Source organism: Cupressus sempervirens, chromosome 3 (assembly GCF_028749045.1).
Source record: "Cupressus sempervirens isolate cs-2001-9-10 chromosome 3, ASM2874904v1, whole genome shotgun sequence".
Classification (NCBI taxonomy): domain Eukaryota; kingdom Viridiplantae; phylum Streptophyta; class Pinopsida; order Cupressales; family Cupressaceae; genus Cupressus; species Cupressus sempervirens.
Genome location: NC_143120.1, coordinates 953625960 through 953639494, shown reverse-complemented (window position 1 = coordinate 953639494; position 13535 = coordinate 953625960). Strand labels below are relative to the sequence as shown.

Below are 13535 nucleotides of genomic sequence, written 5' to 3'. Positions count from 1 at the left end.
AGAAGTATGTAAAGAATATCGTGAACTAGCAAATTCATGGAATTTAAACAAATTGTCATTATCCATTTTAGCATGAGCAATGACTTTGAGAGTTTGAGGATCTATGATATAACTTGTATCTTTGTAGAATTTAACTTTATAGTTCTGACATAACTGTGAAACAGAAAGCAGATTAGTTTTCAAGTCAGGTACATATAATACATCATGCAATTTACCATTAGGAATAGTAACATCACCTAATCCTTCAACTTTATAAGTCTGATTATTAGCTAACTGAATAGGAATGTTAGCAATATCAGGTTGTAAAGAGTCAAAAATTTCTTTATGAGAAGTGACATGTTGTGATGCACCACTATCAACAATCAATTCTAAAGGTCTACAAAGATTAAAGCTACAAGTAAAAGCATGATGAGGATTAGAACTAGTCAAGTTACCTTTTTTATGGTTTGAGGTTTGATGATTGTTACTATGATTCATAGGTTTTTTATCATTTTTCTTTTTAAAACAGTTATTGACAAGATGACCATCTTTGCCACAATAAGAACAATGAGGTTTGGAATTGGAATGGTTCCTTTGATTATTAGTATTATGAGTATTATTAGGATGATTGGTATTATTATTATATTTGGCATGAAATTTATTGTTGGAGTTATTTGAATTAGAATTATATTGTTTGTGATTATTATTATTGGAACAAAAATTATTAGTTGAATTTCTAGACACAAATGCATGTTCAGTTGATTTAAGGGTACCAAACTGAATTAGCTTAGCTTCTTCCTGTCTTAATAAAGTTTGAAAAATAACATAAGTTAACTGAGAAGTTAAAGTAGGAATAGCAAGCTGTGCATGAATATTAGTTATAAACTGTTGAAACTGTCTAGGAAGACATTTTTTAAGAATAAGATGAATTAAACGAATGTCTTCTAATTGAACACCTAAAGCCATAATTTGACTTTTAAGAGAAATTCATCCATACTTTTTTAATCTGCATACCAAAGATCTTCGAGTTGATCCTGCAACTGTATTTTGCAGTATTCATCGCCACTGTCATACTTGGTTTTCAAGATGGACCATGCATCATGAGCTTTAGAACAGTGAGCAATTAACACATATAAATCTGGAATAATGGAAATACCAATTAACCCTAAAGCTTCTTCATTTTTAGCTTTCCAAGTATCTTTCTCGTCTTGAGTAGTCGTTGAATCGAGTTCAAGAGAAGGGTCAGTGGCTATTTCGAAGAGGTGTTTAAAACGAAAAATAAATGAGATATGAGTTTTCCAAGAATGATAATTAGAATAATTAAGTTTGATTTTTGGAATTAATGTTGACATGATTAAGAAAAAAAATTCTTCTTTTTTTTTAAAAAAAAAAATTCCTTAATTTGAAAATCAGATTAATTGAAAAAAAATGTTGTTAAATGAGAAAAAAATAATTTTAATTTTATTAATTGAAAAAAAAATTTGTTTTTTTTTTTTTTTTTTTTTTTTTTTTTTTAAGAATATATATTTTTAATTTCAATTATTTATGTGAGAGAAAACAAGAAAAAATTATAAAATTAAAAATTTTATTTGTTAAAAAAAAAAAAAAAAAAACAATAATATAAAACACATTTTAGGAGTTTGATTTTTTTAATAAATAAAACAAAATTTGAAAACAAATGAAAAAGTGGGCAAAGAGGGGGAAAAATTTAAAAAGGGTTTAAAAAAAAGGAGCGGAGCTCTGGCGGTGGCTGTCGCGTGGCCAAAGGGCAGAGGAGTTGGTCGGGGTTAGAGAATTTTTTAAAAAAATGGGTTAAGGATAAGGATGCGGGTGGGGCTGCACAGGCGGCGGTTGCCGCATGGCCTGGTCGCAGGTCGCACCGAAAGGTTTATGCCGTGTGTTATGGGGGCGACGGAAGCAGTGGAAGGGGGTTTATATTGCGTGGGGCAGTGAAGAGGGCATGACGGCAGAGTTGCAGATCTCGCAGTGAAGGCAAGCGGCAACGCAGATCTCGCAGTGAAGAGGGCGTCGGCCGCGGTGCAGACTAGTGGCGCGCGGCAGTGCGCAGCGGCGCAACTGGCTCACGGTGGCGAGAGGGTGTCGCGTGGTGGCGCAGGGGCGCTTCTGGGGATGCACGGTGTCACGCGGCGGAGAGAGGGTGTTGCTGGCTCGCGGCGGTGTCGCGTGGCGGCACGGGGGTGGCGCGTCCGCCCAACAAAAGTAATGTAAAAAATGAATGTGTGTTATAAAACAACAAAGTTATTTGATTTGAAAATCCTATAAAAACATTTATGTTGTATGCTTGAAATTTTCAAGATCATACAATAAATAAATATAGAAGAATATATTAAAATTTTTAAAGAGTAGGAAAATTTTTGTTTAAAAGGAGTATAAAAATTAGAGAGTTATTTAAAACTTTACTCATGTAATACTTTTTGTTTTGGCGGCATGCCATCCAAAACAAGAAAAAAAATTGAAATTTACCAAGAAAACCCTTTGGCGGCAAGCCTTCCAAAGAGGGTTAGTAAAAAAAATATGAAACCTGCATACACAAGATTTGTTAAAAAGAGCTAAAATCACAACACAAACTTCTTCTCTCAATAACGTCTCCAAATAAGGTGTGCTCCAATGAATGGCAACCTTCACCACAAAACTTAAAACAAAGATTAGATAACCAAGCTCTGATACCATGTAAGAAATGATAATGTTGATCAAGGAACGAGAAACAATCCAAGTAAGTTAAGTGTGAAACAATGTTACCATAAGATAAGCAACTCCAAGAGCATACACCAAGATGGTTCAACAATGGAGACAAGGATTTATAAGGGGAAAGCAAAGAAAACCCCTTGTGAGTATTATGAATGAAGTCAAATGCCTAGAGAAGAGAGAGAGAGTGTGTTGGAGCAAAAGTAGCTCAATACAATAACATCAAGTGCTAAGAGTGTGTTGAAGAAAGAAGGAGGAGCATCTCTTATATAGAGATGAGAGAGGAGTTGCATTTGTAACTCCCATTTCTATGAATGCCACATTCATAATAGGTGTGTGCAAAGTGTCACAATCCTCTTAAGGAGGATAAACTAAATAAAGAAATAAACAATAGTTGTCCTTACATGTGGAATAAAGGACAAACAATGACATGTCCTCCACATGTGTACAAGTAGACAAACTACATTTAGGGATCCTTGGAATATCCCAATTAATATATATATCCAAGGAAAGATTAACCTTTCTAACAATCTCAATATAAGTTTTTGTTTGGGTTGTACGTGAATATTTCATCTCAAGAAATGTGTTCTACAAAGTTTCAAATTTAAATTTAATTAGTATCTTTAGGTAAGCTCAAAAGATGGAAAAAATAGTATATAGATATTTTGACATTGTAGATTAAAAATCAAATAAAAATGAACTTGTAAAGTAGTCATAAGAATGATACTATAAAATATTTTTGAATCGTCAATGATGCAGAGAGTTTGGAGAGTTCAAAGAGTCATAAGTTTTGGCTCAAATCTTAGTTTTCTTAGATTTTTTAAGGTTTTTTTCAAAATCTATAGTTGAGGTGGATTCCAACTAGGCTAGCTCTATTGGGGCCATTTGGATTTTTTTTCAAGAGCAAAAATTCCATCTTGACCATCAAATTTCAGTTTTAAAATATCTTAGATTTTTTTTTGTTTTTCTGCTTTGTAATAACTTCGAAATTTCTTTCTAAATTTAAGAAATTAGTTGGAAATTCACCTTTTGGTTTAAAGGGTAGATATACAAAAATTTGGATTTTCTTTCAATGGTTTTTCAGAAGTTACCAAAAATGACATATTTTTCTAGTTGTCAAAATCTGCCAAATTTGGAAATTTCTTGTTTTTTCTTTTGAGAGTCTATTGTTATTTAATGGAGTTAGAGATCCATGTAGAAGTAGTGTTTAGTAATAAAAAATTTAGAGTTTGAATCTATATTGGGTTTTGTCATGAGTTATTAAGTTTATTGTGAATTGAGATCTGTGTCCTGCATCATTTGTTATAAGAGCCATAAGATGGCTGGGAGAGGAAGAGGAAGAGGAGGTGTTGCCCAATTTTAAAGAATCATACTAGACTTACAAAGGCAGATTGAGGAGCTTATTGAAAGAGTTGATAATCAAAGAACATGAAATGATAATGTATTAGAGGAAGAAATAGACGAAGGAAGCAGTGATCGAATAGAGGGAAATGTAGAAGATGAAGTTGAGGAGTTAGCACGAATGATCTATGAAGATAGAGTCCTAAGGGTTTTAGAAGGAAAGAATAATGGTATCAAAATTGAAGTCTCAAACTATGCTGGTAGCCTTAAAGCAGAAGAATTGATAGATTGGTTAAATGAGATGAGTAAATTTTTTGACTGCAAGCCTATGTCAGAGGAAAAGAAGATGAACTTTGCATGCACAAAATTAAAAGGTCATGACATGATCTGGTGGGATCTCTCCAAAAGAAGCAGGTGAAGAAAAACAAGGACAAGATCAGGACATGGAGTAAGATGGAAAAGAAATTGAGGGAAAATTTCTTGCCTATAGATTATTCTCAAACTCTCTTTTGTAGGTTCCAAAATCTAAAGCAAAACCTATCTTCTATGCAAGAATAAAGAAATGAATTCTATAAGCTATCCATGCATATAGAACATCAAGAAGATGATGAGAAGATAGTAGCTAGGTATATAAATGGTTTAAAATTCACTATCCAAGATGAGTTGAGCACATGTACCATGTCAATAGTATGGAAGAGGCCTATCAGTTGGCTCTAAAGGTTGAAGAGAAAAATAATAGACAATATAACCAGAGGAATAGAGAAGAACGAAGAGGCACATCAAACCCTTTTTGAGGAAGTTCTAATTATGGTCGAGGGGACTCATCCTCAGGATTCGATAAAGCAATAGATACCCGACAAGAACCTCAAAACCCAGAAAGAGGAAAGGGTTTTCAAAGAAGACAAGGCTATGGTAGTGAAAGTGGATGGGAAAATCAAAGAAGGCCTTTTGTTTGCTTCAAATGCAGAGAGGAAGGATACAATGCTTTCGAATGCTCAAACTATAACAAGCCATAAAGAATACAAGGAGGACAAACCAGAGTGAACCTAATGTAGACAGAAGATGAGGAGATAGAAATCTCATTAGATGTAGGAGAAAATCTTATGATGAGGAGATCAATGATCATCCCAAAGAAGGATGAAACTCCTACAAATAACTCTGACAATTCATGGTTGTGAACCAACATCTTCAGAACTAGGTGCACTTTAGGTGAAAAGGTATTTGAAGTTATTATTGATGGGGGTAGTTGTGAGAAGGTGTCTAGAGAAATGGTACAAAAACTAGGTTTTCAATGTGAAAAGAACCCTCATCCCTGTTGTATTGTATGGTTTAAGAAAGGAAATGAAGTTACTATTGATAAAAGATGTTTAGTAAGGTTTACCATAGGAAAGCTTTATAAGGATGAGATATCGTGTGATCTTATCCCTATGGATGCTTGTCATATATTATTGGGGAGACCATGGTAGTATGATAGGAAGGTCACACATGATGGCGAGAAGAATACATACACATTCTGGAAGGATGGCTGAAAAGTGGTTCTATTACACTTAAGGATGAAAGGAAGAGTGAGGCCATTTTGTCTACAAAAGAAGTTACCAAGGAAATGAAGGTAATAGGGTGTTGTTATGCCCTAGTAGTGAAAGGGAAAGAAGACCAAGAGAACCCAATACCATTTGATGCAATGAAGGTATTAAAGGAATTTTCTGATGTTGTGCCTGATGAATTACCAGATGGTCTACCACCAAAGAGGGATATCTAGCACCACATTGATCTTATCCCTGGAGCCACCCTACCTAATCAAGTAGACAATCAAATGAATCCAACCCAACATGCAGAGCTAAACAAACAGGTTATAGAACTCTTGCAAAAGGGTTTGGTTAGAGAAAGTAGGAGCCCATGCGTAGTACCAATATTACTAACTCCAAAAAGGATGGTCAGTGGAGGATGTGCACCGATAGTAGAGAAATTAATAAGATTACCATTAAATACCTATTTCCTATTCCTCATATCAAGGACATGATGGATGAATTGGTAGGTGACGAGTACTTCAACAAGATTGATCTTCAAAGTGGTTATCACTAGATTCATATTCAAGAAGGAGATGAATGGAAGATAGCTTTCAAAACAAAGGATGGTTTGTATGAATGGACGGTTATGCCATTCAAACTTTCTAATAGGTAAAAGCACAAATCTGTGTCACCTTTTATAAAGAAATGTGATATCAAAATGTGATAGTTCAACATTAGTGACAAAAATATGGTATTTCTGTTTAAAATATGAAGATGATGTAAACTGATGAAATGTGTAGAATTGGATGAATTTTATGCCTATAATTTTTATAGTTTTTTTGAGTAGGAATTTATTCATTTTATTTTATTTTGAAGTCCTTTTTTAAACTGTAAAAAATATAGGGTGTAGTTCCCGTCAAACAAGTATATGCAAATCATCTTTTTTTGTTCTGAATTGAAAATATCTTATAGATGACATGTGTATAGCTAGTGCACAAAAAAAGAAATAATTTTTTTTGATGTATATTTTCTTTGTTATAAGTACTCAAGTTTGACCTTATTAGAATCCAATAGTTTTTTCCTACCGTCAAAACTTTCCTATCAAATCTATACCTTCTTGAATAAAAATTACATATTCATGAAGATGATTCTCTCCTCTAGAGATAAATATTATTTTTTTATTTTTTGATACGATTTACTATTTTTTTCCCTTTTTTGATGGAGCATCTTCTGAAATGTTGAAATATCGACTTATAATACTTTGAGATTATAACATATTATAACTAATCAAAATGCTCAAAAATTTATATATTGATGATATTGAATTTGAGATCTATAAAAGGGTATTTTTAGTTTTTGAAACAAATTGAGTTTTGATAGAGAAATGAGATTTGACCAAAATAGGTTTTGGTATCACAAATGATGACATAGATCTATGCTTTTACCCTAATGCACCAAGCATATTCATGAGATTGAAGAATGCTATACTATGACCTTATATTGGTAAGTTAGTGGTTGTTTATTTTGATGACATCTTGATTTTTAGCAAGAACAAAGAAAAATTACAACACCTAAAAGTTATCTTGGTTGCACTAAGAGCAAAGAGACTATGCAAACTTAAAGAAGTGCAGATTCATGCAAACTAGCTTAAGCTTTTTAGATTTTTCATTTCTGGAGATGGTATCCAAATGGACTCGGAGAAGGTCAAAGCAATTCTCAAATGACCTACTCCTATAAACATAACATAGGTAACGAGTTTCCATGGGTTAGCCACTTTCTATTGAGAGTTTATTAGGAATTTTAGTAGCATTGTAGCACCTATAACAAATTGCACAAAGGGAAGGGATTTTTCCGCGACAATAGATGTAGAAGAAAGTTTCAAGTTTTTGAAGGACAAGGTAACTTCAGTTCCTATACTTGCACTTCCAAATTTTGACAATGTTTTTGAAGTAGAGTGTCATGCCTCCCATATTGGAATAGGTGCTATTCTTAGTGAAGCTTGTAAACCTATAGCCTTTTTAATGAAAAACTCAGTGATACAAGGAAAATTACTCCACCTATGATCTGGAATTCTATGATCACCTTGCTTTGAAATACATCAACACCCAAAAGAAGTTGAATACACAACATGCGAAGTGGGTCTCTTTCTTGGAAGGATACACCTTTGTTTTGAAGCATAAATCTAGGAAACAAAATTAGGTTTTTGATGCCTTGAGCTGGCATTCTTATCTATTAACCAGAACAACAACTGAAGTCATTGGATTTGATACTATTAAAACACTATATGTTGCTGATGATGATTTTTCAAAAATTGTAGAATAGTTGAATGGTTCAAGCATTGGTAGGATGTCTCATGTCAAAGGTGATTATTTTCTGTAGGATGGTTACCTCTTCAAGGGAAGACAACTATGCATACCATCTAGCTCTATGCAAGAAAATATTATTCAAGAATTCCATAATGGAGGGATGGCTGGACACTTCAAAAAGGACAAAACCATACACTTGGTGACAGATAAGTTTTATTGGTCAAAGATCAAGAGAGACATTACTAAGTATGTGGCAAGGTGCATAATCTATCAAATGGCTAAGAGATATTCATAGAATGCAGATTTATACATGTTGTTGCCAATTCCTATTAAACCATGGACTGATATGAGTATGGATTTTGTATTGGGTCTTCCACACACTCAACGAGGTAATGACTCTATTTTTTTTGTTGTTGATTGATTTTCCAAAATAGCTCACTTTATTCCTTGTAAAAACACTAATGATGTCACTAGAATCGCTAAATTATTCTTCTCAAAAGTTTTTTGCTTCCATGGTCTACCCAAAACCATTACTTCTGACTGTGATACCAAGTTCTTGAGTCATTTCTAGAGGACTTTATGGAAGAAATTGGGAACCAAGTTCCAGGTTAGTAGTGCCTACCACCCTCAAACTGATGGACAAATGGAGGTAGTCAATTAGAGTTTGGGGAATTTGTTACGATGCATTGTTGGTGAGAACTCGAAATAGTGGGACTTGGCATTACCCCAAGAAAATTTTTCTTATAATAGTTTTGTTAATAGATTAACAAGGAAATCTCCTTTCCAAATTGTTTATGGTAGAAATCCTTCAGATGTTCTAGATCTCATGCCTCTACCATTGGGTGATAGGATTAGTGATGATGGAGTGGTTTGTTGAACACCTTCAACAACTCCAACAAGATTTTTGGCACAAGTTACAACTCAACAATGACAGGTACAAGATTCTTGCAGATGCTACTAGAAGACACCAAATATTTACTGAAAGTGACTTGGTCATGATTTAATTATGCTATGAGTGGTTTCCTGGTGGCACATATCACAAACTAAAATAAAAAAATATTGGGCCTTGCAAAATCCTTTAGAAAATTAATGATAATGCCTATGAAGTCAGCTTATCCAACAATCTAGATATCTCTCCTATGTTTAATGTTGCTAATTTGCATAAATTTCATGGAAATGTTCCAGAGGTAGCTGATGGACATGATGTTCAGTGGCAACATCACCTTCCAAATAAGAAACAAGATACCATTGTCAAAATTCTTAACAAACAATCTACTTCCACAAGGCAAGGTCAATACAACCACTATTTAGTACAGTGGGATGGCCTAATAAACATTGAAACACACATGGCAATCTGAGCAGGCAGTGTTGTAGTTAGATCCTTCCAAGTTGCACTACTTCAGCAATAGTCATTTGCAGGAGCAACATTTCTTTCAAGAAGGGGAGAATGATGCAAGGAGTTCAGAGAGTTCAAAGAGTCATAACTTTTGACTCGGATTTGGGTTGTCTTAGATTCTTTTGGGTTTTTTCCAAAATCTATAGTTGAGGTGGATTCCATCAAGGCTAGCTCTATTGGGGCCATTTTGATTTATTTTTTAAGAGCCAAAAATTCCATTTTGACCTTTGAATTTCAATTTTAAAATATCTTAGTATTTTTTTTATTTTTCTGCTTTGTAATAACTTTGAAATTTCTTTCTAAATTTTGGAGATTAGTTGGCGATTCTCCTTTTTGGTTTAAAGGGTAGATATAGGAAAATTTGGATTTGCTTTTGGAGGTTTCTTAGAAGTTACAAAAATTGCATATTTTTCCAGTTGTTGAAATCTTCCAAATTTGAAAATTTCTTGTTTTCTCTTTTGAGAGTCCATTATTATTTAATGGAGTTAGAGATCCATGTAGAAGCAGTTTTCAGTAATGAACAATTCAGAGTTTGAATCTATATTGGGTTTTGTCATGAATTATTAAGTTTACTTTGAATTGAGATCGGTGTGCTACATCAGTCAATCATTAGAGAAGAAGTGATATATATATATATGTGTGTGTGTACACACACACACACACACACACACACACACACATACATACATACATACATACATACATACATATTTGTATATATATGTATGTGTATGTATATATATGTATGTGTATGTATATGTGTATATATGTATGTATTTGTATATATGTATACATACATATATATACATACATATACATATAAACACATATACATACACATACATATATATACATACACATACACACACACACACACACATATATGTGTATGTATATATGTATGTGTATGTATATGTATATATATGTATGTATGTGTACATACATACATACATACATACATATATGCACATATATATATGTACATATATATATGCACGCACGCACACACACACACATATATATGTACATATATATATATATATATATATGTATATACATATATATATACATGTACATATATACATATGTATATATATGTATACATATATCTACATATATATATATATATATATATATATATATATATATATATATATATATGTATCTACATGCATATATATATATATATATATATATATATATATATGTATACATATATGTATATATATACATATATATACATACATATACATATACACATACATATACATATACATATATATATATATATATATATATATATATACATATATATGTATATATATATGTATATGTATATATACATATACATATGTATATATATATATATATATATATATATATACATATACATATACATATACATATATATTCAGATTGATTTTAAACAATATATGAGAATCAAGGTGATAAAATATTCTTTGATTATATTACCTACAAAAATTCAAACCAATGTATTAAACTATCCACCATATTTTTAATCTCGTAAAGATTCAATCACTAAAAAATAAATAATAAATATAAATTTATAGACTTCACTCTTATACATAAAATATAACAAACGTAAAACTCTTTTGAAAGAAACCTAGATTTGATAAGAAGCCAAAAATAAATAAATGAAACTAGTAGGAAACTCACACCCATGAAATCTAGTTATTAATTTCATCGGTCAACCACAATGACTCCTGTCATACAGGACAAGGAAATCAAGTGGAAATATACAGGCCAAAAGAAATGGTCCGAGGTGACAAAATCATTTTCATCAAATATAAGCCCACATCTCTTGAATGCATATACAATTCAACGTGGTCGAAACGAAGGCGAAAAGTCCGATAATACATCACTTCTTTCGTGGAAACTTTAGTGTCGTGCACGTTACGCAAGACTCTATCACGACAACTATCAAGTGATCAAGCATAAGCATTGAATCTCTTCCACACAAATGCTGAAACTACAATTACGACTGATTTCGCTGAATTTTCCACACATTTAAGCCGAAATCTCCTGCGTTCGTGAAGCACACGTTCCTCCCACTCTATCCAGCTTTCCTGAGTCAAGCCCTTTTGGAAAATGCCTCTTTCCCATTCTTTTCCTCAACCCACTCAGCCATTGATACTTATACGTTCCTGCTATCCTTTGCCTGATCTTAAAATTAAAAGTTAAGCTTGGAAAGATTGTACGCGGAGAAAAGTAAGCTATTTTACTATGTCTCCGACTATGAAGCAGGAAACATGCTTTCAAGCAGCAAAACCGCACACGCTCGATCTGGAGTTAGATTCATTTGAACCATCCGATTTTCTTTCATTTAGCGATAATGAGTCGGGTGACACGGAGCGATCAAATCTTCTGAAATCTCATCATCACATAACTGCACCTTCTCAAACTGCTTCTTTGCATTCAAGCAAATCTGCTGTGGAAGAAAGCTCGTAAGTGATTCTACAAGAATTGGTAGCCTTTCTTCATTTTGTTGATTTTAAGATATGTTTACTATTCTCATTGGATACAATGAAGCAGAAGCAAGGGGAAGAAGAGGAAGAGGAAGTGTGAAAGAGAGGAGCGATATACATTTAAGACGAGGTCGGAATCGGATGTCGTGGATGATGGGTATAAGTGGCGCAAGTATGGCAGGAAAACAGTAAAGAACAGCCCTCATCCCAGGTGCCTGCCTTACTCTTAATATCAACATGTTAAATAAATGATATTATTACTACGCACCTGCAACTGGTACATTTTATCATTGACAAATGACCAGATTCTGTGAGGGAACTTTTCATAAGTCTTGCTTCCTGAAAATTTCTATCATATTAGAGAGTGTTCCAAATAATGATCAAAATAATTATTGAAATTTTTACTTTGTCTTCCTAAACATGTTATCATCATTGTAATAGTAATTTACGTGTCTTGCGTATTCTCAACAACAGTGAATTATGTAAAATATTTTTTTAAGAATTTTTAGCAATTGTCATTGTTGTTCCTAAGATCAGATTGCGTGACTATTCAGAGCTGAAATAAGCCATTTGTTTTTGTATCTTGTTGAAAAATCTTCCTGGAGTATCAACAGAAACGTTAATGATGCACAATTACTTTGAACGTTTTCTTTCTTTCTTTTTCTTAAACACTTTATCAACCTAATAAAAGTGATTAAGTGTCTTCCCTGCTCTCTAAATCAATAAGTTAAAAAGTTATTAATTTGATAGTGGTTATGGCTGTTGTTTCTATAGCTTAGACTGTGGAAGAATTCTTTTCATAACATCACGATGCTTGAATCTTCAGGGAAGCAATAATGTTTTCCCATCTTATTCAAATTTGTATTTGATTCGAAATATTATATAAAAAGTTCTATCAAAATTTGATTTCGTCTTTATCATCTCTTTCAATGAATTTCTTTTTTTTAACACAATTTAGTCTAAAAGCAATAATTATATCTAACAGATAAACGACATATTAAAAAAGGTGTGAACGGTCATGTGCATCGTTTTATATGTGCAGGAATTACTACAAATGTGCTGATAGCCAGTGTTGCGTTAAGAAGAGGGTGCAACGGGAGGCAGATGACAAAGGAGTTGTGATAACGACATACGAGGGCAAACACAATCACCAGAGTCCCTCCCTGGTCTACTTTATAGAAAAGCCCTTCGTAGTACTCCCACACCACGCTTCCTTCGATCAATCTACCCCACTTTTCTACACTTCCTCTCGTCAACCAGAATTTACATTCATGAATACCACTTAAGTAGTAGTTATTGTTACATGCAATGTTGATCGGTCTCCTATATATTCTGTTTTTAATGTTTCTATACATATAAATATACGCGATATGTGATCTATTCCTCTAGAGCATGTGTACATGGGTAACCAATCTTCCTTCTAAAATGGAAAAAATATATATTTTCAGACTACCACACATTGATTGCGATGCCAATCATTGGCGTCTTAAAAAAATGGTTCTCATTTTCGATGATGATTCCAGTTGTAACTGAAAACTGGAATCTTTGCACAATTTAATATAGAAATCTGTAAACTCAGCGTAAATTTTTTCTCTCATTAACAAAACCAACTCTATATTATTATTAATAATAATAACAAGCACCACGAAGTTGCATGTCTCTAGAGATATCCCACCACCATCTTTTTTAAAGTAAAATGATTAGTTTAGAAGTGTCAAATGATGATTTATAAGTGTATAAGTGCATTTTTTAAATTTAGGTAAAATTTTAAAAAAGATTAATAAGAGTATATAAATTTAATAATATCTATATC

General features: G+C 32.8%; 1 protein-coding gene across 2 annotated transcripts; it reads left to right on the top strand.

The window, feature by feature from the left end:
* The first annotated feature begins 11275 nt into the window (after positions 1-11275).
* LOC149569901 (WRKY transcription factor 71-like) lies at positions 11276-13177 on the top strand. Of its 2 annotated transcripts, none has more exons than XM_089817819.1 (3): positions 11276-11701; positions 11790-11933; positions 12765-13177. In XM_089817819.1, exons 1-3 carry the CDS (start codon positions 11481-11483, stop codon positions 13006-13008), a joined length of 609 nt encoding a protein of 202 aa, XP_089673945.1. In that variant the 5' UTR covers positions 11276-11480; the 3' UTR covers positions 13009-13177. The 2 variants fall into 2 exon arrangements, with proteins under 2 accessions (XP_089673945.1, XP_089673944.1); XM_089817818.1 differs by having other exon boundaries at positions 11787-11933.
* Positions 13178-13535: the final 358 nt, after the last annotated feature.

What these genes read in the sequence shown, in the direction of transcription:
- LOC149569901 (XM_089817818.1), top strand. Translation starts at nt 11,481, where the DNA reads ATGTCTCCGACTATGAAGCAGGAAACATGCTTTCAAGCAGCAAAACCG. An exon ending in TCTGCTGTGGAAGAAAGCTC is followed by an intron (nt 11,702 to 11,786) that starts GTAAGTGATTCT and finishes GATACAATGAAG; the next exon opens with CAGAAGCAAGGGGAAGAAGA. An exon ending in AAGAACAGCCCTCATCCCAG is followed by an intron (nt 11,934 to 12,764) that starts GTGCCTGCCTTA and finishes TTATATGTGCAG; the next exon opens with GAATTACTACAAATGTGCTG.